The sequence below is a fragment of the Drosophila ananassae genome, chromosome 2L (genome assembly GCF_017639315.1).
Source record: "Drosophila ananassae strain 14024-0371.13 chromosome 2L, ASM1763931v2, whole genome shotgun sequence".
NCBI classification, from domain to species: Eukaryota; Metazoa; Arthropoda; class Insecta; order Diptera; family Drosophilidae; genus Drosophila; species Drosophila ananassae.
The window spans coordinates 26,782,189-26,806,507 of NC_057927.1; the positions used below are offsets into that span (position 1 = coordinate 26,782,189).

The following is a 24,319-nucleotide window of genomic DNA, read 5'->3' on the forward strand; positions in this document are numbered from 1 at the left end:
TCTTTCAGAAACATTACTTGAAAATATAAAGCGGATATTTCTGACTTCTTTATATTATGTGCCTGAAACTATGAACACAAAAAAAAGATAGAATTGCTATTTAATTAAAAAAAATAATATTTATTATGAAATATTACTTTTACGACCCATATACCAGTTAAAATTTGATCAGTTTTTGATCATCCACCTAGTAGTAAGGGTTTTATTTTTAAATTATTAGCCATAAAGTAGCCAATCTACCAGCAATCCCTCCGAAGTCTTTACATCTCCGCCTGGGCCAAAGTGACGCTTCTTTCGTTTCCTCGAATCGGACAAAACGGGTTTGTGGAGTGCGAGTCCGACGAGGTGCTCCCAGCTTTATGTAAGTCAAGCGCGGAGGCCGAGACCAGGCAGCCCAACGCAACCCGCAACGGGTGACGCGGGATCGGCGCTGGGAACTGGCCGAGGAACTTCCATGGAGCATGCAGTGGGTCCAACCGGCAAGTGGGCAGATGAGCAGACATGCCGGCGGGTGGGGCCCGAGGAGGTGGTGGAGCAAATGCAGTGCATGTGCAATGCATGCCGATAAAAATGGGCAAAAGCATAATACTACGAAAATGGGAAAGAAATTATAAGGTATATTTTACCATATCTGAAGTTTACAGTTTAAGAAAAGAAAAAATAAAAATATAAATATTTGTTTATTATTTTTGACTTATGGAAATTCATTGTATAATTTTATATATTTTATTAAAAATGTTATACTATGTTCATTTAATTTTTAAAAAATTGTTACAAGTGCATTCAAAAGATGAAACCGCGTGCATGGAAAAGCTGCCGTTGAATGGAAAATTGCTGCGACACGTTTTCACCAGAGTCTGGTGGGGATCTGCCGTACCCTGGTGTCGATGACGTTGCCGTGTCTGTGTCTATGCAAGTCCAAGTTTGTTTTCCGCAAAAAAAGACATCCAAACCAACACACATCCATGAGTATATCCATGTTGGCCATTCTGCTAGCCAACTTTAGCCTTTGGGTGCTAACCAAACTTATAGCTTATGCAAAACCAAGCTTCCATCCTGCTCAGCTGATCCGCGGGGGCTTGTGCAACATCTCCAGACGGACTGACCAGTTCATCTACTGGATCCAGCCGCCAGCCAGCATGAGGATGGATCCATTCTCGAGCCGAGCCGAGCCGAAAGTAAAAGTTCAAATGCACAACCAGCGGGGGGAGAATAGCCAATCAGAGATCGAGGATAGGGGCGAAGAAGGTGCCGGTGGGGGGCTCGATTTAGCCACCGTAATTATGCCACGATTTTGCACGGCCAGCTCATCTTGTTTCTGGCCATGGAGATGCCCCATTGTGTGTCTCATTTTGTTAAGTTATTTTTCTTTTTTTTCTGCTTCTCTTGTGCCAAATGCGTAAAGTGGCAAAGCAGAAAATATAAATGATTTTACGAGAGGGTCTAAATGAGTTAATTAGGTTTGCTGTGGAGAGGTCTTAACAACACGAGTTGGCCATGGCAGAGCCAATGAAGAGATCAGGAGAAGACGGAAAAGGTTGGTGCATGCTTAGGTTAAGTAAACCAATGCTATAAGTTTAATGAATCCGCTTCTATAATTTTTACGAAAAACAATTGTTTTAATGCACAAAACAAGGTCAACTATTTTAACTATTAAACATTAAAATCAACATAAATAAAATCTAAAATCTGAAAACCTGAAATCAACATAAATAAAAGCATATTTTAATTTATTTTGAATATGAGAATCATTTTAATGGAATTTAATACCGTTATCAGTTTTGATGATACACTCCTACTAAAAAGTATATGTTGCATACTTTTGTGCTGTTTAGGCATATTTCTTACAGAGTTTGGAATGGAAATATACATACATTACATTTATTAAATTATTGTATACGATTTCATTCTTTTTAAATAATAAAGAAGGTAAAAAAAAAAAATTTTTTTTCTTAACTTGTTCAGTGTTGGAAAACACGAAACCGTCAGAGCTGCCAACTGTAGCTAAAGTACCCAAAAAGTGCTAGAATTTTTAAATCAATAAAACATTGTTACTTTAACAGCATAACCAGTATACAGCTTCAATTATGGAACTATATATAATTTTTGATAAATAATTAAATAATGAGATATAATTTTAGTCAAATTCTTCACCCAAAACATGTTTCATTTGTACCAATATTTTGTACCTATTGAAAACTGGCAAGAAATTAGAGCTGCCAACTCTGGTCAGGGATCTGCCAATGACAACTCTGAACCGTAGGTACGTACTACGTGTAATTAATTAAAAATAAAAATATTAATACGCCCGAATACGAACGCAACTCAAAGGCTATTTCATTTCTAGCGTAGCAAATATCGATGGCAAAGCAAACAAAGCTTGTTCGGCTTACAAAACTCTCCTAAATTCTAGTATCATCGAGAGAATAGGCTACATTTTGAGAGTTTCCTAGAAACTGCCCCCCAGTTAATTTTGTTCTGCCCGCTGTCTCAAGAGCCCGAAACTGGAAAGCGAACCCGCACTTGAACTCTCCAAGGCATATGTAGACGGACGGGGGGGGCACAAGCGTACCACCCGGCCAACATTAACATCTTCCTTGAGTCCATCAGCCAGCTGGTGGCCCTTGCGACCAGCAGCGCCACGATGCAGCTGCTCATTTCGTCCGTTTGCATGGCGCTGACCAGCGCGGTGATCGGAAATGCCTACTACCAAAAGCAGCAGTTCTATCCGGCTGTTGTCTACATTACCAAGTCGAACGCCTCCATGGCGGTGAGTATTTAGATATGTTGTATGGTGTTATCTAAGTGTAAACATTTCCGAACTTTCAGGTCATCTACATACAGTTCTTTGTGATTGTCTTCATGTTTGGAAAGCTACTGCGCAAGGTGCAACATTCTAAACCTGTTTCCCAAAACGATTATTTACTTAGCTCGTATTACAGATTTTTTTGGGAACACTGCGCGCCGCTGAATTCGAGCATTTGTTGGAGCGCTTTTGGTATGCTCTCACAGAGACCTGTCTGGCGTTCACTGTATTCCGGGATGACTTCAATCCGCGATTTGTGGCTCTGTTTACAGTGTTGCTATTTCTCAAATCATTCCATTGGCTAGCGGAGGAACGTGTGGATTTTGTAAGCATTTATTATCCTATTTCCATGCCCACTTCTTTTTTAATGTCCAATCGTATTTACGCAGATGGAACGTTCTCCTGTACTTGGTTGGCTCTTCCACATCCGCGTGGGAAGCCTCCTTACGATGCTGGGCATCTTGGACTACGTTCTTCTAATGCACGCTTACAATTCGACCCTTGTTCGCGGGCCCAGTGTACAGCTAGTGTTTGGCTTTGAATATGCCATCTTGCTGACCGTGATCGCCAGCACGGCCATTAAGTATGTCCTGCATGCTGCCGAGATGCGTACCGACACACCGTGGGAAAACAAAGCAGTTTTCCTGCTATATACAGAGCTTGTAATTGGTCTGATTAAGGTTGTGCTGTATCTGTTTTTCGTAGTAATTATGGCAAAGATCTATGCCCTACCCATGTTCGTATTCCGACCCATGTTCTTTACCATACGTAACTTCCGTAAGGCACTGAATGATGTCATCATGTCGCGGCGCGCCATCCGCAATATGAATACCTTGTATCCGGACGCCACTCCCGAGGAATTACGCCAATCTGACAACATCTGCATCATCTGCCGCGAGGATATGATAAATCACTCAAAGAAGCTGCCTTGCGGCCACATCTTCCATACCACTTGCCTCCGCTCTTGGTTTCAGCGCCAGCAGACCTGTCCCACATGTCGCCTTAACATCCTGCGCACACCGGCCGTCAATTCCACAGCCATGCCAAGAGCTGGGGAAGATGCCGCCGCTGCTGCCGCGGGAAATCCAGCACCTGCCGCCGGTGGTGCTCAACCAGCGCCTGCTCCAACTTCTCAGACGCCAGCCGCCGATACCAACCAGGGACGCGGTAATGGCCCAGCCGCTGGGGTAAATGGACCTCCGCCTACATTTGCGGAAATCTTCGGAGAAGCCAGTAAGTAGAAAGTAACATATTTTTAAAGCGAAATTGATATTTGATGCTTTTACAGATGGGCTACCCAATGGCCTGCCAAACATGGGTGGACTCCCAATGGTGCCACCTCCAATGGCACCGGTCATGCCCATGATGTCACCCTTTATGATGCCACCTACTGCTTTTGCCTACTTTACGCCCCCGTTTCTTCCGCCACCGCCTATGCCCCTGGACCTGGCCAAGTTCACCGATGAAGAACTACGCGCCATGGAAGGACACCAGCGTGAGAACATTGAGCAGCGTCTGAAGGTAGGTTGTGGTGAATTCTACAAGCTCAACGATTTCAATTTCAAAATTTTAACTTTTTAGTTGCTGAACAACATTAATCTCATGTTGGATTCGGCGGGAGTTATGATGACTCAGTACCAGAATTTGGCAGCGCGTTTGCAACTTTCTGTCGCACCGCAAATACCCGTGAATTCGGGGGCTAATTCAAGCCGTGAGCAAGCTGCTGCTGGACCAGCCGTTTATGACAAGCCGAGCACATCGGCTACAGCTAGAGCGCAGCTCGAGACTCATCAAATCAATTCCACGCCTGTAGCCACAGTAGCTGGAGCAGAGAAGGTAACCATTGAGGATTTAGGGGCGGACGAGGATGATGAGCCCTCGACGGCCACAGAAACAGTGAGTCTGGCCATTTCCGATGCGGACATCGATGAAAACTCTTCAGAGCTTAGCGAGCTAAGGAAGCGCCGATTGAAGTTCCTTGAAGAACGCAATAAGTCATCGAGCGGTAGCGAGCTGCGAACGACAGTTGAATAGATGTCCCCAGGAATTGAATGTCACTCCATACAACAGCAGCAAAAATCCTCCATCCCTCCAAACAAAAAAAGAAAAAAAAAAACGAAAATGAAACCAAAATTCCTTGCGTTCATCACATTTTTTACTGTCTGGATGGTATAGATTTTAATTTAAACTGGCTCTTTCTCCGCTGGCTTCTACCCTTGATTTTGTTATTTTCTATTTTACTATACGCAAATATAACGACGATGACCACAAAGACGACTAAGATGCGGCCTCAACTCTCACACACACTGAAACACGAACGTAATAATACGTCGTGTGGTACGAAGGATCTGAATGTGAACGTAGAGCGGCATCCAAATTCAATATGTAGCAATATATATTGTGTAAAAACTATTTTAGAGATGGGAAACTGATGATTTGTATTTAATATTACTATATGTGTATAATTGAAATATAATGTGAAATATAATTAAAACAAAAAGAACGATGAGTGAATGATGTTTGTTGATGTCAACGGCTACATTCGATTATCTTTTCCAATACTTAACACAATTGGTTACATTTTGTATGGTTGAAAGAGGACGTTTATGATCACTATGAGACAAAATTTTAATTGGAAAATATTTATGTTGAATCGGATTAGGCCGGCATATCAGCTACGCACGAAGTATTAATAAATTAAATGACGCGTACACTACACATAGATAACAACAGTCGATCGCCTAGTGCCCCGGGCATGGAAGATCTGCATTTGAATGTCGCCGCATCAACTCCTCTCTAGTTCCCGGAACTCAACTGGATCTGTAAAGCGAACTGTAAGAATGTAGAAGAGCGTTGGAAAGGGCACCAGACACAGAAACGCATAATGATAGTTCAGCGATGCGATGCCATACGCCAACAGCAGCCAATGAACAGCTAGATAATAAAAGTAATTGTTTATGAAACTGTTTTATCTTTTAGGGATTTAAACTTACTTATGATGACCACATTCTTCAATTCCCATACGGATGAGCAAACGAGACTCTTCAAGGTTTGGTCAAGCTTAAGGGAATAGTGAATGGCATTGGCCACCATAGAAATGGCCACGCTTAGGTATGGAAAGGTGTAATCTGGAAAATATTACCACCAGATTTCTTCAAGTGAGACATTACAATGATTAATATAATATTAATTACTCACAAATTAAACCGCAGCCTATGGCATGAATAAAAGTTAGCAGCGGTAAAAAATAGAGAGCGGAGTAGATAGGTGCCTTGCTTTTGCCGCCCACATCCGTCAACTTGCTGACCACGGGGCGGATGAGAAACATGTTCAACAGGCACAGAAAATAGAATACCAACACTATGGTTTGTCTAAAACAATATTAAACATAAATACAATGCCAAATGAGGTGTTTAGAGGGAACATACAGTGGATAAACTGCTTCCTGTGTGCAGTAGACCCTTGTCTCGTAGTTGGGACTGGGATTGTAAAACAACGTATACCAGTCGGTGAGCTTGCGCACCTCACAGGCGTACAACCGGAGCTCCCACATAGGCTCCATGAACAAAGTCGCAAGAATTGCGGACAAGGCCACCTCAATGAAAGCGCTGGCGGTTAATATGAGCTGCTTCCGGGAAAACCTACAAAATAGTACATTTTTTTAGAGGAGGATCCAAGGATCAAGAAGAGACCTGGCTTACTTGCGATCTTTGGCATCCATGTCGATGAAGAAACAATGCATCATCAGGGGCAGCATGGTCATAAAACCCAAGTACAGCCAGGAGTAAGTGGTCAACTCGTCGCGGCAAGGCGAACAAGCAAAACTTTCGTTTACCTGTGGATAAAATAATATTAGGGACATCAAAAACATAAGCCATTAAAAACGAAGTCACATTACCCGCGACCCTCGGGGGCAAACACCACAGCTGCTCCAGGTGTCATTCTCCAGCAGCGAACGTCCACAGTAGGCGCCCGGGCATCGTTCCAGAGCGTCGTACATTTATTGAATTTTATTTTGTATTGCTTTTACGCTGCAAGAGCGTCGCGGATGGGTCTGTTGTTTTTAGCTATCAGTAGAGGGACCAGATATGACCAAAAACTACATACAACAGCTGGTCTCACCAGCAGAATAAGAATAGGTGGCGGCCCAAACTAAAGCTTGTAAACATAAAAAAGAAGCTAAAACTATTCAGTGCTAAAACAGGGATAAATTACATTGCAATTAATATGTAGGCTTTGTTTTAATTCTTTATTGATTTGATAAGCGGCTCTGACAAAAATAAATCTAAGGATACCAATAACCGGTCTTATTTTTGCCGGTAAAAGTAATAGTTTCAATCTTAAAATATCTCCATAGCAGTTTCAAACGGTTTTAATGGTAATACCTTTTAGATTCAGCTTTACATAATTATTAAACTTATATTATTAACATAATTCTTGTGCTTCATCAGTTACTAATTATTCTTTGGCAGTATAAAAAGCCCATTGAAAATTTGCCAGGATATGCTGTCACACTGCAGCCGGGAAGCAATTTTTATCGGGTCATAAGCGGTCACACTGCTGCACAACCCAAAAGAAATAACTAAAATATAATTAATTAACGAAATATTGCACTAAAAGCGAACTTAATCCAGCCGTGGCAGCCTCACCCCGCCGCCCCCGCCACGCAGTACACAACACGCCCCCCGGCGGCCAGGCAGTTACTCGGCCAAATTCAGACGCCATTTCGCAAATTTTTTTTGCGAAAATTTTGTTCTGGGCAGGAAAAACTTTGCGAAATAATAGTTGCCGACGAGTTTGGGGTTCGCAACTATGAAACTGTGAGTCTGCAGCTTAAAAGTAAGCCCAAATCGAAAATTTCGAGCAACGGGACAGATAAAGTGAAAATTTTTGGTGAGTTGTGTGTGTCGCTCATTTGATTCGCAAATAAATATATGCGTGTGTGTGTTAGTGTGTGTGCGACTGTTTCTGATCGTGTATGAGTGTGTGGTCGTGGAACGTGAAAAACAGAAGAGCGACGGAAAAATAATAAAAAGCCGCACCGACTCCCCGTCCTTGAGTAACTTCCGTTAGGTTCCAGAACTCGAAAAGGGAAGTCCCAGAATAGTACAAGCTCCGCTCAAAAAAATAACCATCGAGAGAGACCCAAAATGAAATCAGAAGATAATATTTAAGGTTTATGCTAGCTAGGCTCTTTGGGGAAGAGTCCGACAGTTGTAAAATACTTTGATGCGTAGTTATTTTGAAAAAGAAAATCTCCTAACCGTAACACGCCCCATTGCCCGCCCCGCCACTTGCTCCACCCACCGACCGCATTCCGAAAAAGGATGTTGCCGGGTGGAGAGAGCCAGAGACGGGACCCGGGAGGAGAGAGAGAGAGCAGGATAGCTACGTGATGTAATTTTGGGGAGAAAAATGTTCTTTGTTTGACTAAAAGAAAAAAATAACAATAAATAAATAAGAACGGAGAGCGTAGAGTAAAACAAAAACAACATAAAATTAAATTCATGCACACGTCCCGTTTGCGAGAATGTGGGTGAGTGGTAAAGAGAGAGAGAGAGGGTGGTGCGTACGTGTGTGTGTGTGTGCTTTTGGAGCATTATTTGGCGCTTGCCTGCCCCCGTCTATTAAATAATATTGATTTTTCATATTCCAACCCAGAAGCTACCCAACACATACTCGCACACTCTTACACATACTCTCTCAAAACTTTTTGTTCCCGACGGTGCGTGCATATCTGTATGTGTATGTGAGTGTGTGTGTGTGAGTGCTTTTTTCGGTCTCCCTTGTGCGCCTGTATTTATTTGCTTCTTTCCTTCTTTCGCTGTTCGTTGCAGTTTATAGATTTTTGCAACTGTGCCCGCTGAGCAAGAATATGTAAACTTAAAGGAGCCAGTTCTTATTGGAAAAAGGACAATAAGATCGAGAGAGTGAGACGGACAGTCAGGGTGACAGGGAGCGCCAGGAGTCGCCGACCAACAGTGCCTCAAACCAGCAACAACAACAACAACAAAACGACGAACAGACAACTGGCAACTCCCCGCATCTCGCAACTTGGACACCGGACACTTCACAACTGCCATAATCCAGGAACAACCCAAAGCCAAAACAAAAATATATACATTTATTGTTAAAAAAAAACAAGAAAATACCGCCCAGTGTAGACTGCAGTAGGATTACTAAGACACATAGAAGTAGGGCTCCTACTACAACTTCGCCGCCTCCAAGTCCGTCTCCATATCTCCTCTGGATTAAACCAATTTTGCTTCCGCTGCTGTGCAGGATCACGACAACGAGGAAGCTGCGTTAGCTTGGGAGGAGCACCTATTGTCACAATGACGTTCGACACGCGCAGGCAAGCCGGCGGCCAGCCGGGCAGCACATCGACCAGCAGCAGCAGCACGACAGCGACTACCACCACGACCAGTCCGGCGCAGAGCATGGGATCAGTCACGGGGACAGGCACTGGCACTGGCAGTGGCAGTGGCAGTGGCGCTGGCACAGTCACCACCACATCGATCATCGGAGGTGGCGTTGGCGGGGGCCAAGTGACGAGCAACACCCAGGAGCAACAGACGCCATCGGTGGGCAACAGAAGTGCCGAAGTCACCGACGTGGTGGCCTCGTCTTCGGCGAGTAGCGTAGACAGCACCGTGACACTAGTGTAAGTAGTCCCAGAGTCGTACTCCTTGGCGGCGCATACGACGGTTGCATGACGAGCCCCAATTAGCGCAGCTTTAGTGCGTAGTTTATTGCACTTAATTAGCAGCTGTTTGCCGATTTTTCGGGGTGTGTGTGTGTGTGTTCACCACCCCCCTTCTGGACGCCCAACCACCTAGCTACCTTCTATATACCCTCACGAACCCCAACCTCCGGCATTGCTGTGTTTACTTTTGCGCAGTTGCCTCTTCTACTTGCATTCCTTGTTTGTCCAGGGCTCCAGGGCTGGGCTAGGCCCGCAAGTAGCCGCAATAGACTTATTAGAATATGCTAGCTGCAGAGTATAGTTTGCAAGGCGAGCTATGCAGCCAGCTGATTTTGGCCACGCTAATTCGGGAGGTGTCGTCACCTGAGTTCCCCGTAGCCAACTAAATTCAATTACATGCAAACCGAGAATATCATTGTTTATGTGTGAGCAAAAACGTGATAGCGGGGTCCAACAGTGAGGCAATAACATGTTATCATTCATTATCCCCTCTTATACATACGTGTGTGTGTAGACACCTTCTTTCTACACCCTTGATTACCCTCAAAATGAACTCGAACTCGATAAATTGTATTTCCCATTTGTAGGCCTCCAGAGAAGCTGATATCCTCGTTTCCCACGACCAAGCTACGCATGCTGACCCAGAAGATTTCCAATCCGCGCTGGGTGGTGCCTGTGCTGCCGGAGCAGGAGCTGGAAGTGCTGTTGAACGCGGCCATTGAACTGACTCAGGCTGGTAAGAGGCTCAAAATCGTTTAGCGAACTAAATGCTAAGCCCTTTCTGAACCCAGGTGTCGACCACAACTGCGAGCCGTGCGTGGAGTTCTACCGCAACGGGCTGACAACATCTTTCGCCAAAATCCTCACCGACGAGGCGGTGAACTCGTGGAAGTACAACATCCATCATTGCATCCTGGTGTCCTGCGGCAAGCTACTTCACTTGATAGCCATTCACATGCAACGCGATAATCCCTACCTGCTGGATCTTCTGGCGATAGTCTTCGATCCGGAGAACAAGTTCAACACCTTCAATGCAGCCCGCCATCCGGTGTGCTTCGCCACTCCAGACGCTATCTGGGGCCCGCTGGACAGCAACAAAATGTTCGCCAAACCGCCGCCAGAACCGAAGAATGCGCGTGGGTGGCTGGTAGATCTCATTAATCGTTTCGGCCAACTCGGCGGCTTCGACAATCTTCTGGAACGGTTCAACAGTGGGCTGGAGCTGCTGAAGCGAAATCAGAACAAGCCCACTGCCAAGGAAGCTAGCGATGGCCAGGACAACCGTCTAACGCTCGCCCTCATCCACAGTCTGCTGCGGCCATTTGGCCAGTGCTATGAGCTGCTGACTCCCGCCACCATCGCCAAGTACTTCATGCCGACCTGGAATGTTGTGCTGGACCTGCTGGACAGCTTCACAGACGAGGAATTGAAGCGCGAAGTGAAGCCTGAGGGCCGGAACGACTACATTAATGGAATCGTGAAATCGGCACGCTTTCTGGCCAGCCGCTTGACCGGCCAGGAAGAGCTGATCCGCGATCTGGAGATGTTTCGGCTGAAGATGATCCTGCGGCTACTTCAGGTGTCTAGCTTTAATGGCAAAATGAACGCTCTCAACGAGATTAACAAGGTGCTCTCCTCTGTGGCCTACTACTCGCACCGCTCGCAGCCGCTCCCCCATTGCATGCCGGAGGACGAGATGGACTGGCTGACGGCTGAGCGAATGGCGCAGTGGATAAAGTCCTCGGACGTGCTGGGCATTGTGCTTAAGGACTCGTTGCACCAGCCCCAATACGTGGAAAAGCTGGAGAAGATCATCCGCTTCCTTATCAAGGAGCAGGCTCTTACGCTCGACGATCTGGACGCGGTGTGGCGAGCCCAGGCGGGAAAACACGAAGCGATTGTGAAGAACGTCCACGATCTGCTGGCGAAGCTGGCTTGGGATTTTACCCCCGAGCAGCTGGACCATCTCTTCGAAGCGTTCCAGGTGAGAACGTACCTAATTGTCTTTAAAAATGAAGGTATTTAAATTCATTTACTTATTTTTGAATAATTTTCAGGCCAGCATGACCACCGCCAACAAGAGGCAAAGGGAGCGGCTCCTGGAACTGATTCGACGACTGGCCGAGGACGACAAGAACGGAGTGATGGCCCAGAAGGTGCTGAAACTCTTCTGGACCTTGGCCCATAGTCAGGAGGTGCCGCCGGAGGTGCTGGATCAAGCGCTGGGCGCCCACGTCAAGATTTTGGACTACAGCTGTTCGCAGGAGCGAGACGCCCAGAAGACCATCTGGCTGGATAAGTGCGTGGGCGAGCTGAAATCTGGAGACAGCTGGGTGCTGCCGGCCTTGCGTCTTATCCGGGACATTTGCTGCCTGTACGACACCACTCCGAATCATGCTCCGCGCACGCAGACGGGAACGAATCGGCAGCAAGTGATCGAGCGTTTGCAAAACGATTACACACTGGTTATTCTCGTGACGAACAGTCTGACAGCGTACATGGAAAAGGTGCGTCAAATGGTGGCCGAGACGCCCGGACTGGATCCAGCTACCATTTTGATCGATCAGCGATTTCCGCACCATGCCCAGATCGCCGAGAGACTGGAGTTCCTCAAGTTTCTCCTAAAGGACGGGCAGTTGTGGCTGTGCGCCGATCAAGCCAAACAGATCTGGCACTGCCTGGCGGTGAGTGCCGTCTTTCCGGCGGATCGTGAGGAGTGCTTCCGCTGGTTCGGCAAGCTGATGGGCGAGGAACCCGACCTGGATCCCGGCATCAACAAGGACTTCTTCGAGAACAACATCCTTCAGCTGGATCCGCACCTGCTCACCGAGAGCGGAATCAAGTGCTTTGAGCGCTTCTTCAAGGCGGTGAACTCCAAGGAGGACAAGCTGAAAGCGATACACAGAGGTTATATTCTGGACAACGAAGATCTCATTGGCAAGGACTACCTGTGGCGGGTGATTACGACGGGAGGCGAGGACATAGCCGGTAAGGCGATCGATCTGTTGAAGGAGGTGTCGACGGCGTTGAGTCCCAGGCTGCAAGAGAACGTTGCCGAGTTCCATGAGATGTTCATCGGCGAGTGTTGTTCCCGCCTGCGCAACCATTATGGAAATATAATGATCCTGGGCAAGACTCAGCTGCAGGACGAGCTCGAGGCGCCCGATCAGTCGGACAACGCCAATGACGAGTCGAAGGACGCCAAGATGCGCTTCATCGAGGCGGAGAAGATGTGTCGCATACTCAAGGTGCTGCAGGAGTACGTGAAGGAGTGCGACCGCTCCTATAGTGGCGACCGCGTCCACCTGCCCCTCAGTCGGGTTACGCGGGGCAAGAACACTATTCTGTACATACGCTTCCAGACTCCGGGGCGGCCCATCGACGACCTGGAGATTGTGACGCACAGCAACGAAACGATGGCCGCGTTCAAGAGGAGCCTCCTCAAACGGATCAAGGGCACCTCCACGGCCAACATCAAGGTTGATCTCTTCTACACGAACGGCGAGATGATCGAGGTCTCTGACGAGATTAATCCGTTGTACCAGTACACTATCCGGGACAAGATGGTTCTCACGGCCAAGCTAACGCCAGTGGGCACCGGCTTGGCCAGCAGCCCCGACTCCTCGAGTGACTCCAGCACCGGTTCACCGCCTCGCCCCTGCCCCGACATGCAGCGCATTGAGTCTGAGAGCACCTTGCCCGGGGTAATCATATCGCAGAACTACCAGTACACCGAGTTCTTCCTGAAGCTCTATCAGCTGGGCAGCGACCTGGAGCACGGCCGTCTGAGGGACAGCGCCAAAGTGCTGCTCCACTTGCTGCCCTGCGATCGCCAGACGACGCGACAGCTTCAGCTCATGTGCCGGGTGCCCAAGGCGGCCATTGCTGCTGTGGCTGTGGGAGAGAAGGCTGCCAAGGAGGACGAGGAGAAGCAGAATTCAAGTGACCAGTCATCGAGCGATCCCGAGGAGGTAACTGATAGTCATTTTCGGATTAAGTCCCATAGCTTGAACTAAAATTTATTTCTCCAGGAACACTGCACGCCGGAACAGATGTTCCTCCACCCGACACCAGCCCAGGTTCTGTACAACTTGAGCGTTCTGCACGGGCTGCTGATTCCTGCCCTGGACCCTCTGGGCGAGGCAGCCCTGCAGGTTCAATCCGCTTGGATGCACTCGGGCTGCGCCCACTTTGTACTGGAACTGCTGACAAAGAATAATTTCCTGCCCAGCGCTGACATGCACACGAAACGGGCGTCGTTCCAGTGTGTGCTGCGCTTGGCGAAGCTGTTCCTGTACATCGTGGGCAGTGTGTTGTCCCGTGTTGGGGACGAGCCCATGATCTGCGACCTGGACAATGGAGCCCGTTCCCAAGTGGACATCCTGAAGCAGAACTTCTCGACGATGCCAAACAGCTCGCAAGGCACCTTGCGGGCCATCTCCGCCAAGTTGGCGGTGATGCTGGCACGCGAGATGCTGTCGGCCACTCCGGAGGGTGAGCGCTGCCGCACACTGTTCAGCTCCACATTGCAGTGGTCGTGTCCGGACATCTCCACCATCAAGGCGGTGGTGCAGCTGGCGTGGGCCTCGTCCTGCGGGAATCTCCAGGCCCTGGGCAGCAGCAGCAACGCTGGCGGAGACTTTGAGGACGAGGTGATCGTGCCCGATGGCCAGGACTTTAGCATGTGCAAAGAGGCGTTGGAAGTGCTAACCATTTCGTTCATACTAAATCCGAGTGCCAACGAGGCCCTAAGCAGCGACGCCAACTGGCCGAAGTTCATCACATCGATCGTGCTCAAGAATCCGTTGCGGCATGTGCGGCAGGTGGCCTCGGAGCAGCTGTTTCTGGCCTCCACCTACTGTGCCGGCGACCGGCGGCCATTCGTCTACATGGTCAACTTGTTGGTGGGAGCTCTGAAAACCCTGGTTCCCCAATACGAGGCCACTTGTGCAGAGTTCTTCTCCATGCTCTGTCGCACACTGTCCTATGGTTGCATCTACAACTGGCCGCTGCAGATCGGCGAGGGACTTTTGGGCGATGAGATCAAGTGGCTGCAACGCATCCGGGAGAACGTTCGGGCTACCGGTGACACCCAGGTGCACGAGGAGCTGCTGGAGGGGCATTTGTGCCTGGCCAAGGAGCTTATGTTCTTCCTCGTCCCGGACTCGAAGGCACAGCTCAATGAGCTCATCCACGAGCTCATCGATGACTTCCTGTTTACGGCCTCGCGCGAATTCCTGCATTTACGGCGGCACGGCAGCCTTCGGCAGGACACAGTGCCGCCTCCCGTTTGCCGCAGTCCGCACACGATTGCCGCCGCCTGCGACCTTCTAATTGCCTTGTGCCAGCTCTGTGTTCCTAATATGAAGCTACTCACCAATACACTAATCGACTTTGTTTGCACGGGTAAGTCGCCTCGCTCAGTTTGAGGATCAAATTAATGGGTATTCTCTTCTCCTCTCCAGACACGGATCCGTTGCGCGAGTGGGATTATCTGCCGCCGGTTGGCGCCAGGCCCACAAAGGGTTTCTGCGGACTTAAAAATGCCGGGGCCACCTGCTACATGAATTCGGTTCTGCAGCAGCTATATATGGTGCCGGCGGTGCGGGTGGGCATTCTGCGGGCCCACGGTGCTGCCACCAACGATGGCGAGGACTTCAGCGGCGATTCTGATTTGACGGGCGGCGGTCTGGGACCAGCTCTCTTCTCGGGTCCCTCCGCTGCCCTAGTCTCCTTCTCCTCGTCGTCGTCGTCATCGTCGGGCGCTGGCGAGGATGGGGCCCAGGATGTCCGGAAAAACTACCACGTGGTTATTCTGAAGCACGTTCAGGCCATATTTGCCCACCTGGGTCACAGCGCTCTGCAGTTCTATGTGCCCCGCGGACTATGGACGCATTTCAAGTGAGTACTGTCAGCTTTTTACTCCCGGAACACCCGGCAATTAACCTTACTGTCCCCACAGACTGCAAGGAGAACCTGTGAATCTGCGGGAGCAGCAGGATGCTGTGGAGTTCTTCATGTCCCTGTTCGAGAGCCTCGACGAGGGACTGAAGGCACTCGGCCATCCGCAGCTGATGAACGCCACGCTGGGCGGCTCTTTCAGTGACCAGAAGATCTGCCAAGAGTGCCCCCATCGCTACTCCAAAGAGGAACCATTTAGTGTATTTAGTGTCGATATTAGGAATCATAGCTCATTAACCGAATCTCTAGAGCAGTACGTCAAAGGGGAGCTGCTCGAGGGAGCGGATGCATACCATTGTGATAAATGTGATAAAAAAGTAATGTATTCCTTGAGAATGGTTAGAGACTTCCAGTTCCATGCTAACCGCTCTCCATGATCTGCAGGTAGTTACCGTTAAGCGGCTATGCGTGAAGAAGCTGCCACCCGTGTTAGCCATACAACTGAAGCGCTTCGAATACGACTACGAGCGCGTCTGTGCGATTAAATTTAATGATTATTTTGAATTTCCGCGTATTCTGGATATGGAGCCCTACACAGGTGAGTGCTAATCATGCCCAGGACAGACTATCAATAGTGCCAAATCGTATTTGCAGTGTCTGGCCTAGCTAAGCTAGAGGGCGAAGTGGTGGAGGTGGGTGATAATTGTCAAACAAACGTTGAAACAACAAAGTACGAACTGACCGGCATTGTGGTGCACAGTGGACAGGCCTCCGGGGGCCACTACTTCAGCTACATACTATCCAAGTGAGTCCTCCACTACCCTTGCAGTTCTAACAGACTTAAGTATCGTTGAATTTTTTCGCAGAAACCCAGCGAATGGTAAGTGCCAGTGGTACAAGTTTGACGATGGCGAGGTAACCGAGTGCAAAATGCACGAGGACGAGGAAATGAAGGCACAGTGCTTCGGTGGCGACTACATGGGCGAAATTTACGATAACAATCTGAAACGGATGCAGTACCGCCGCCAGAAGCGTTGGTGGAACGCCTACATGCTGTTCTATACGCGCTGCGACCAGAATCCCGTACAGTTCGAGCCAAGTGTGGAGCAACTGTCGCTAACGGAAAGCCGAAACATGGTCCTGCCCCTGCCTAAGCCCATCGAGCGTAGCGTACGGTGAGTAGTAGACTCCTCACTTTCTTTTCATTTAAAACTAATTTTTGAACCCATTGCAGCCATCAAAATATAAGGTTTCTGCATTCACGTAGCATCTTCTCCGTGGAGTTCTTCAACTTCATAAAGAAGCTGGTCAGCTGCAATATCCCATCTGTCCGGAGCGATAAGATCGTAAGTGGTTGGTGTTTATTTTGTAAGGCATCCTGTAAGATGTTCCTTTTTTTTCAGACACCCGCCGCCGAGGAGCTTTCCCTGTTGGGCGTACAATTGGCATCACAGTTCCTGTTCCACACTGGTTTCCGTACGAAGAAATCACTGCGCGGTCCCGTCATTGATTGGTGAGTGTTTCTATATCTGGCGGCTTACACAAACTAATCATATGTGTACTGCTCTTTTAGGTACGATACGCTTTCCCATCATATACGCTCCTCGGCACTGGTGCGGAAGTGGTTTGCCAACCACGCCCTGCTGTCGCCTCCCTCTCGCCTGGGTGAATACATCCTAATGGCGCCCTCGCCGGAAGTGCGCACGGTGTTCGTGAAGCTGGTAGTGTTCTTCTGTCACTTCGCCATCCACGATGAGCCATTGCCCGGGTTCGATGGCGCCAATCTCTGCGAGCAAGTGCTCATCAGTGTGCTGCGTCTGTTGAAGTCAGAGGCAGCCGACTACGGTAAACATCTGCCGCACTACTTCAGCCTTTTCAGCATGTATGTGGGGCTCGGAACTCGCGAGAAGCAGCAGCTGTTAAAAGTAAGAAATTATTTTACCAAGTTTCAAGAGGCAATTAATAATTATCTCTACCTGCAGCTAAACGTCCCGCTGCAGTTCATTCAAGTAGCCCTCGACGATGGCCCAGGTCCGGCCATCAAGTACCAGTACCCGGAGTTCAGCAAACTCCACCAAGTGGTTTCCCACTTGGTGCGTTGCAGTGATGTGAGCGAGAAGTGTCAGAGCTCGAACCAGAACGCCCGACCCCTTCCCAATCCGTTCAAGGATGCAACGGTATCGCAAGAGGAGCTCACACCCCTGTCCACCGAGTGCATGGACCTCCTGTTCAACCGCACTGGGTAAATTTTAAACGATTGGTTGAGAAAAACAATCTCATTTCATGCTTTGGTGCAATTGCAGCTACATCAAGAAGGTCATTGAGGACACAAACGTGGGCGACGAAGGCCTGAAGCTGCTGCAGTATTGCAGCTGGGAGAACCCTCACTTCTCACGGGCTGTACTCACAGAGTTGTTGTGGCAGTGCGGCTTTGCCTACTGCCACGACATGCGCCACCACACGGACCTGCTGCTGAACATCCTGCTTATTGAGGACTCGTGGCAGCACCACCGCATCCACAATGCGCTGAATGGAGTGGCCGAGGAGCGCGAGGGACTGTTGGACACAATTCAGCGGGCCAAAACGCACTATCAGAAACGGGCATACCAGATAATCAAATGCCTGACGCAGCTGTTCCACAAGTCCGAGATTGCTCTGCAGATGCTCAACACCAACGCCACCATCAGCCGGCACTGGAGCGTTGCCGTCGAGTGGCTGCAGGACGAGCTGGAGCGGCAGCGGGGCATCGGCTGTCAGTACAACTCCTACTCTTGGTCGCCGCCGGCTCAAAGCAACGACAACACCAATGGGTACATGCTGGAGCGGTCGCAGTCGGCTAGAAACACATGGACCATGGCCTATGAGCTCTGTCCAGATGAGATAACCGAGAAACCGGTTCGTAATTAATTAAATTAAAACAGAAAACTCAATATATCATAAAATAATTTTAAACATCAAACAATCATATTCATATTCATATTCCTTCCAGGATCAGGACGAGAACAACGAGTCTGATTTGGAGTCCAATCTAGACGAAAACAAAGCGGACCCGGCAGCACAGACTGCAGAAACGCAGGAAGGCTTAACTGGAGGCACGGAATTGGTGGGCGATGCCAAGCCTGCCACCACCAGTAGTCCCTCAACTGGCGCCTGGCTGGCTCGAGGGGATAATAATGCCATCCCACGGCTCTCGCGACAGCTCTTTGGAGTGTATACAGCAACAACACCCGCAACGACAACGACGCCAGCAGCAACGGCGGGCAGTGGGGCAAATAGCGAGACTGAGAGCAGCGCTCAGGAGACGACAACCGGAGAGACGACGTTAAATGGGCTGACCAATCGATTGGACCATATGGAAATCAAGGCCAAAAAGGTAACTAAGAACTCGGATGCCTAGGGCAGCTATTCCCTAGGGCAGTTAAGTGTGTCCACAGCCGAGGGATCCTTCCAGTCGCCTGCCAAGCAGTCCTCCTCCAAAAACAAAACAGTACACACAAGATACACACCACACTCTACACTCCAGATCCAATATTATCTATCTATTACATCCCGTGTGGTGGTTATACTTTTGCAGAGTATAAGAATTCTAAATTTTAGTGATGTCTTTATAGCCTCATTGTACATTGTACCTAGCTCTGACTTTAAATAAACACTCTGCAAAGGTATTCAAGCTTCGGTTCCCGAAGCTGAGATACCGACATTATGGTTTCCTTCTAACTCTTCTATATATTTCTTGATTTTCGACTCGTATATATTGCGTTTTCTTTTGCGGAATTTCGATTTTTGTTTCCTATTTTCCAAACAAATACTTTTGAATACATGTGCAGGGCGTGCGAAGTCGGTCAAAGGGAGGCAAACTGCCGCCAGTACTCTTTCACCAGCACCAGCTGCCGCCGGAGCAGCAACTCAAGCTGAAGCAACAACAACTGCAGGCTCACCAGCATCAGCTCAGCCTGCAACTGCAGCCCAAGCAGCCGCACGAACAACAGCAGCAACAACGTGGTGATACTAGCAAGAGTTCCTCAAGCCGCTTGATTTGATTTGCCGCCAAGTTAGTTAGCGTTGTTTCATTTGAGCCCCGAGCGTCAGCTTAGCATTAATTTGTGTTTGTTGCGTCCATGAGTTCTGCAGGCACAGTCCCCGGCACGAGTTGCACACGCCACGCCTGTATTTGTTTGTGTCCCAATTTGTTATCCTTTTACCTTCAACAGCAAGCTTTCTCTGCTCACCACACTCGAAAAAACAAAGATTCCTATCCACAACACCCATTCACACTCGAACTTGATCAAATAGGTCCTATATAGACCTTTTCAAAGTCAAATTTAAGATCGGCCTGTTAGTAATTCAAATAATGCGGTTCATATACGACCTATTTGATAAAACTAAATTGCAAGATTGCGATTACTGCTTACCTGGCACGCAGACGCTGACATAGCACTCACAATTGGCACTTTATGGCCAATTTGTAGAAAAAGTATGACTAATTGCCCTGTTTTTTGTTCCCAGATATATCCCAAAAACTTCAGTATGACGGCAAAAAAGCTAGAAAGTAAGGAGAGGAGTGCTGAGGAGGCGGCGCCCGATTCGTCGGAGGCAACCACGGAGTTGACAACGACAAATCCCCCAACAACGTCAGCACCGACATCCGGAACAACCACAGCAGCACCCACTGGAGCGGGCGAGCTCACAACGAGAATAGAGAAGAACTTAATTTAGAACGGGGAAAGCGGAAAGAAAGTAGGTCGCAAAAGAGTGACCGGAAACGAACAGTTCTTTGCAATAAAATGTAATCGCAACCTAACAAGAGCAGCAACTTATGAGCATCCATAGCGATAAGTGAATCACATAAGCAGCCTGACAATGAGAGCGGCGTGGGCCGGTGTTTTACTAGTGGGGCTCCCGCCGTCGAAAAAGAGACTTAATGAGTTAAAGTGCGATCGTAGAGAAGAATCCGTAGATATAAAAAAAAATGGAGAACATACATACATATATATATATATTAAAAGCGGTCTGATAGTGAAGAGTCGCAAGTCAAGTATCGAGAGTCGAGAGGAGGGTATGTACGAGTACCAACCAAGGTGTTTAATAGATATCGAACTTTACAATTACCTTAAAAACATCATATACAGATACAAATACAGACACCTTAAAAACACAAATTACCCACTACAAAAAAAACTTATAACAAAATAAAAAAAAAAGAAAAAAACAAGAAACCAACACCCCACTTGCATCATACATGAACGCAAACAAAGAAACACACTCATAAATACTAAGATGCGTTAAGTTGCACGTTTAAAGTACCATATAATTGTATTTATATAGTATATAAATGATGTATTACGTATTGAAGCCGAGCAACATTTACTAATACTAACCGATAAACAAAATTATAATAAAAAAAAAAATCAAAACAAAAAACAAAAAAAGAAAATATAGATACGATTCTAGGGAAACAACTAATCGAAACGAAACGATCGGCTGAATGTAAGAATTAGGGCAAGAAACCAAATTGCATCTTCAGTACTCAGTACTCGCCTGAAACTGTTTCCATAATCATATTTCAATTGCGTTAATCAAGTTAGAGGGATGCTAAATCAAAACAACAGAACAAGTATAAACTCAAAAGCAAAATGGACTAAAGCAAATCGAAACGAGCATAAAGGAAACTTGATTATGTTTATACTAAGTATATATAAATATATTTTTAATTGATTAGTGTTTTGTATTAAGTGAAATTTGTTAAACATTTATTAAATTATTATGTTTTAAGTTGCAAAATAAAAGCGAATTGTAAGCAAGCATCGCAACGTCATTTAAATCGACTCAGTTTCCGGTTATGATTTCAAGCAAGCATTCGACAAAAAATCTCAGTCAACTCATAAATCGCAGACTCATGTACACCCATGTACGGAACTCAATTTAACAAAATTATGTATTCATAAAGATAAATCACATTTAGGAAATGTGTTTTCGAGAAACTGAATAAATCTTATACATCCATTAAAATTCAAAAAACAAAAAACAAAGAACTTAAACGAATAAAAGATTTTTTTAAAACCACCAGCGCTGGTTCTATTATAACTCAGTGTTTCACATCTGTGTTCAACAATTTAAAACATTTTTAATGCAAAGGGACAAAACACAACAAGACTCCATTATATGGACAGGTCCTTAAGCTTAACTCTAATAAATGCACAAGGTAATCCCTGAAATAATTTTTTTTTAGATAAATGCAACAGAATCCCTGGTACGGAATGGGGGGTTAACACTCTCTAGTTGGCAGCTTCCTCGTCAACGAAAGTGATCACTGCAGCCCCCTTGGCCACGTTATCGCCCTCGGCTCCGCCAATAGACTTCACAGTGGCATCCTTTGGTGCCTTCAATATGTGCTCCATTTTCATGGCTAAGAAATTAGGGAATTTTTTGATTTACAATTAAATTATTTCTTGGTTCTTTCAGCTTACCAATGAGCACAGCCAGGCTATCGCCCTTCTTAACCTGGTCACCAGGCTTTACCAGAACCTTCTCGAGTACTCCTGGCATGGGGGCAACGACGCGGGAGCCACTACCGCCCAACTGATCAACTTGGGCGCTCAAGAACTTTGGTTGCACCAACTCGAAGTCCACCTTGCCGCTCTAAACAAATAGCAGGGGGATTCGTATTAAAAATATAACATATCTTGGCGATTAAGCTTACCTCGAGGAACAGACTAATCCTAGCTCCATCTATATTGGCATTGTACGTTGAAATGTTGTTGTCGATATTCGCACGTATCTTTAGACGCACGCCATCCTCCACTCTCTGGGCTTTAATCACCTGCCAGCTGCCGCTGTCCACCTGGACTTGGACATCTTCGCCATCATATTTGACTGCCACGGAATAAACTAAGAACAGAACAATTAACACATTTTTCTCAACTTTTTTCTAAACTATCTATACCTTTATCGTTGGCCCTCAAGTTATATGTCCGGATTAAGGCATAGTTGAGACGCGCGTTAGCGGCAGCGGCAAATGGATCTTGGCGGCCGTTGCCATTGCTGAAGGATGCTTGTAACTCATTGAACACCAGGGCCAGAGCAGCCTGGCTCACCTGTTGCTGACTGATCTCGATTGGCGGGAAAAGACTGTCGAAGTGCTCGTCGATGAAGCCAGTGTGGACATTGGCCAACTGGAACTCGGGGTGAGAAGCCAGATCTATAAGAAAGTTGATGTTTGTGTCCAGTCCAGAGATCTGCAATGGGTTTTTGATGGTTTAATAAAATACCAACTGTTCTGTATTAGAAAAACTTACATGATACTCGCGCAAGCGAGCGATCAGGGAGTTAAGAGCCTGCGACCGGTTTTCGCCCCACACGACCAGTTTAGCAATCATGGGATCATAGTGCACAGACACCTCATCTCCCTCGCGAACTCCTGTTTCGACACGCACGTCGGCACTAGGCTGCGGGGTTGATAGGTAACGCAATGGGCCCGCTCCTGGCAGAAAGCCTCCTCGAGGATTTTCCGCATAGATGCGGGCCTCAAATGCATGGCCATTTCGGGTGATCTGCTCCTGTTTCAGGGGCAAACGCTCGCCGGCAGCTATGCGGATCTGCCACTCGACCAGGTCGGTGCCCGTAATCATCTCGGAAATGGGATGCTCAACCTGCAGACGGGTGTTCATTTCCATGAAGTGGAAGGAAAGATCCTCCTTGTCAAGAATAAACTCCACTGTACCGGCTCCAACGTAGCCCACAGCCTTGGCAGCGCGGACAGCGGCTTCCCCCAGCTCACGACGCAGTTCCTCCGATAGACCAGGCTATAAAGAGAGAATGTTTTAATTAAGAAGCCTTTTATAACGATTACTATTCCATACCGCGGGCGCCTCTTCAATGATCTTCTGATGGCGGCGCTGCACGGAACAGTCGCGCTCCCAAAGATAAACAGCATCGCCATACTGATCCGCAAAGACCTGCACTTCGACATGGCGCGGCGATCGGACGTAGCGCTCTAAAAGTACTGAGCTGTCTCCGAAAGACTTCTGCGATTCGGTGCGTGCGGAGTTAAGAGCTGTCAGAAAGTCTTCTGGCTTCTCGGCAATACGCATGCCCTTGCCACCGCCTCCGCGCACTGCCTTGATCATCAAAGGAAAACCAATTGCCTTTGCTTCCCTCTGGAGGCATTCGTCGGACTGATCATCTCCGTGGTAGCCATTGATGATAGGTACTCCGGCAGCGGCCATAATGGCCTTGCTTGTGCTCTTTATACCCATGTCGCGGATGGCGGAGCTAGGGGGTCCCATAAAGATGACTCCTTCACGCTGGCAAAGCTCCGCAAATTCCACTGACTCCGAAAGGAATCCATAGCCCGGATGAATGGCTTGGGCACCTGACTGCTTGGCGATTTGCAGGATGTGTTCTCCTCGTAGGTACGACGCAGAAGAGGCGGCCTCACCTACGCGGTAAGCCTCATCGGCCAGTTGCGTGTGTAGGCTCTTCTCGTCCGGATCTGAGAATACGGCTACCGTGCGGACTCCTAATTTCCTGGCAGTGCGGATCACTCTGCAGGCAATTTCGCCTCGGTTGGATATGAGGATCTTGTTAATCGGCCGCACCTTCGGTGTGGCTTCTGTGGCAAAGCACCTGTCGAAAACAAAAACAAAGTGAATGTGTTTATGTAATCGGTAGACTGTTCAACCTGTTGGTTCTTTTGGATTTTAGAGTCGTGTTATTACCTGGCATTTGCTCCAAAGCTGCGCAGCAGTCTCGCATACATCGTCTATCGTCTAATAAATGCAATAATCTGTAAAATGTGAAGATTATTAGATGTTGCGAATGTGCGATCTTCTGTTATCAGGCGCAACTTTAGAGATGTCGATTCTCGATTTGTGTCGAAGCATCGCTCACGATGAGTGATGCGCACG

The 24,319-nt window shown here is 47.7% G+C and overlaps 4 protein-coding genes across 7 annotated transcripts; 2 read left to right on the forward strand and 2 right to left on the reverse strand.

The window, feature by feature from the left end:
- Nucleotides 1-2,171: 2,171 nt before the first annotated feature.
- Nucleotides 2,172-5,377, forward strand: LOC6505634 (E3 ubiquitin-protein ligase HRD1). 3 transcript variants are annotated; one of them, XM_001964526.4, is made up of 7 exons: nt 2,172-2,263; nt 2,348-2,770; nt 2,830-2,886; nt 2,943-3,131; nt 3,196-4,039; nt 4,095-4,327; nt 4,388-5,377. In XM_001964526.4, the coding sequence occupies exons 2-7, from the start codon at nt 2,645-2,647 to the stop codon at nt 4,838-4,840; spliced, it is 1,902 nt and encodes a 633-aa protein (XP_001964562.1). In that variant the 5' UTR covers nt 2,172-2,263; nt 2,348-2,644; the 3' UTR covers nt 4,841-5,377. The 3 variants fall into 3 exon arrangements, with proteins under 3 accessions (XP_001964562.1, XP_032305505.1, XP_032305506.1); XM_032449614.2 differs by having other exon boundaries at nt 2,175-2,263; nt 2,332-2,770; XM_032449615.2 differs by having other exon boundaries at nt 2,195-2,263; nt 2,353-2,770.
- Nucleotides 4,944-6,921, reverse strand: LOC6505890 (JNK1/MAPK8-associated membrane protein). Its single transcript, XM_001964525.4, has 6 exons — nt 6,705-6,921; nt 6,508-6,641; nt 6,235-6,447; nt 6,005-6,177; nt 5,800-5,934; nt 4,944-5,740 (listed from the first exon to the last, which is right to left on the reverse strand). Exons 1-6 carry the CDS (start codon nt 6,804-6,806, stop codon nt 5,592-5,594), a joined length of 906 nt encoding a protein of 301 aa, XP_001964561.3. The 5' UTR covers nt 6,807-6,921; the 3' UTR covers nt 4,944-5,591.
- A 120-nt stretch (nt 6,922-7,041) lies between these two features.
- On the forward strand, nt 7,042-21,215 carry LOC6505635 (probable ubiquitin carboxyl-terminal hydrolase FAF). Of its 2 annotated transcripts, XM_001964524.4 has the most exons (19): nt 7,042-7,699; nt 8,644-9,470; nt 10,100-10,248; nt 10,304-11,496; nt 11,570-13,483; nt 13,544-14,918; nt 14,978-15,413; nt 15,475-15,790; nt 15,858-16,011; nt 16,068-16,218; nt 16,280-16,588; nt 16,648-16,759; nt 16,817-16,926; nt 16,987-17,338; nt 17,396-17,655; nt 17,717-18,308; nt 18,403-18,786; nt 19,241-19,464; nt 19,920-19,947. In XM_001964524.4, exons 2-18 carry the CDS (start codon nt 9,142-9,144, stop codon nt 19,451-19,453), a joined length of 8,349 nt encoding a protein of 2,782 aa, XP_001964560.1. In that variant the 5' UTR covers nt 7,042-7,699; nt 8,644-9,141; the 3' UTR covers nt 19,454-19,464; nt 19,920-19,947. The 2 variants fall into 2 exon arrangements, with proteins under 2 accessions (XP_001964560.1, XP_014760739.1); XM_014905253.3 differs by lacking the exon at nt 19,241-19,464 and having other exon boundaries at nt 7,289-7,699; nt 19,920-21,215.
- Nucleotides 21,216-21,511: 296 nt separating this feature from the next.
- LOC6505889 (methylcrotonoyl-CoA carboxylase subunit alpha, mitochondrial) lies at nt 21,512-24,291 on the reverse strand. The gene is made up of 7 exons (XM_001964522.4): nt 24,131-24,291; nt 23,273-24,038; nt 22,709-23,215; nt 22,357-22,648; nt 22,114-22,301; nt 21,881-22,052; nt 21,512-21,819 (listed from the first exon to the last, which is right to left on the reverse strand). The coding sequence occupies exons 1-7, from the start codon at nt 24,169-24,171 to the stop codon at nt 21,689-21,691; spliced, it is 2,097 nt and encodes a 698-aa protein (XP_001964558.1). The 5' UTR covers nt 24,172-24,291; the 3' UTR covers nt 21,512-21,688.
- Nucleotides 24,292-24,319: the final 28 nt, after the last annotated feature.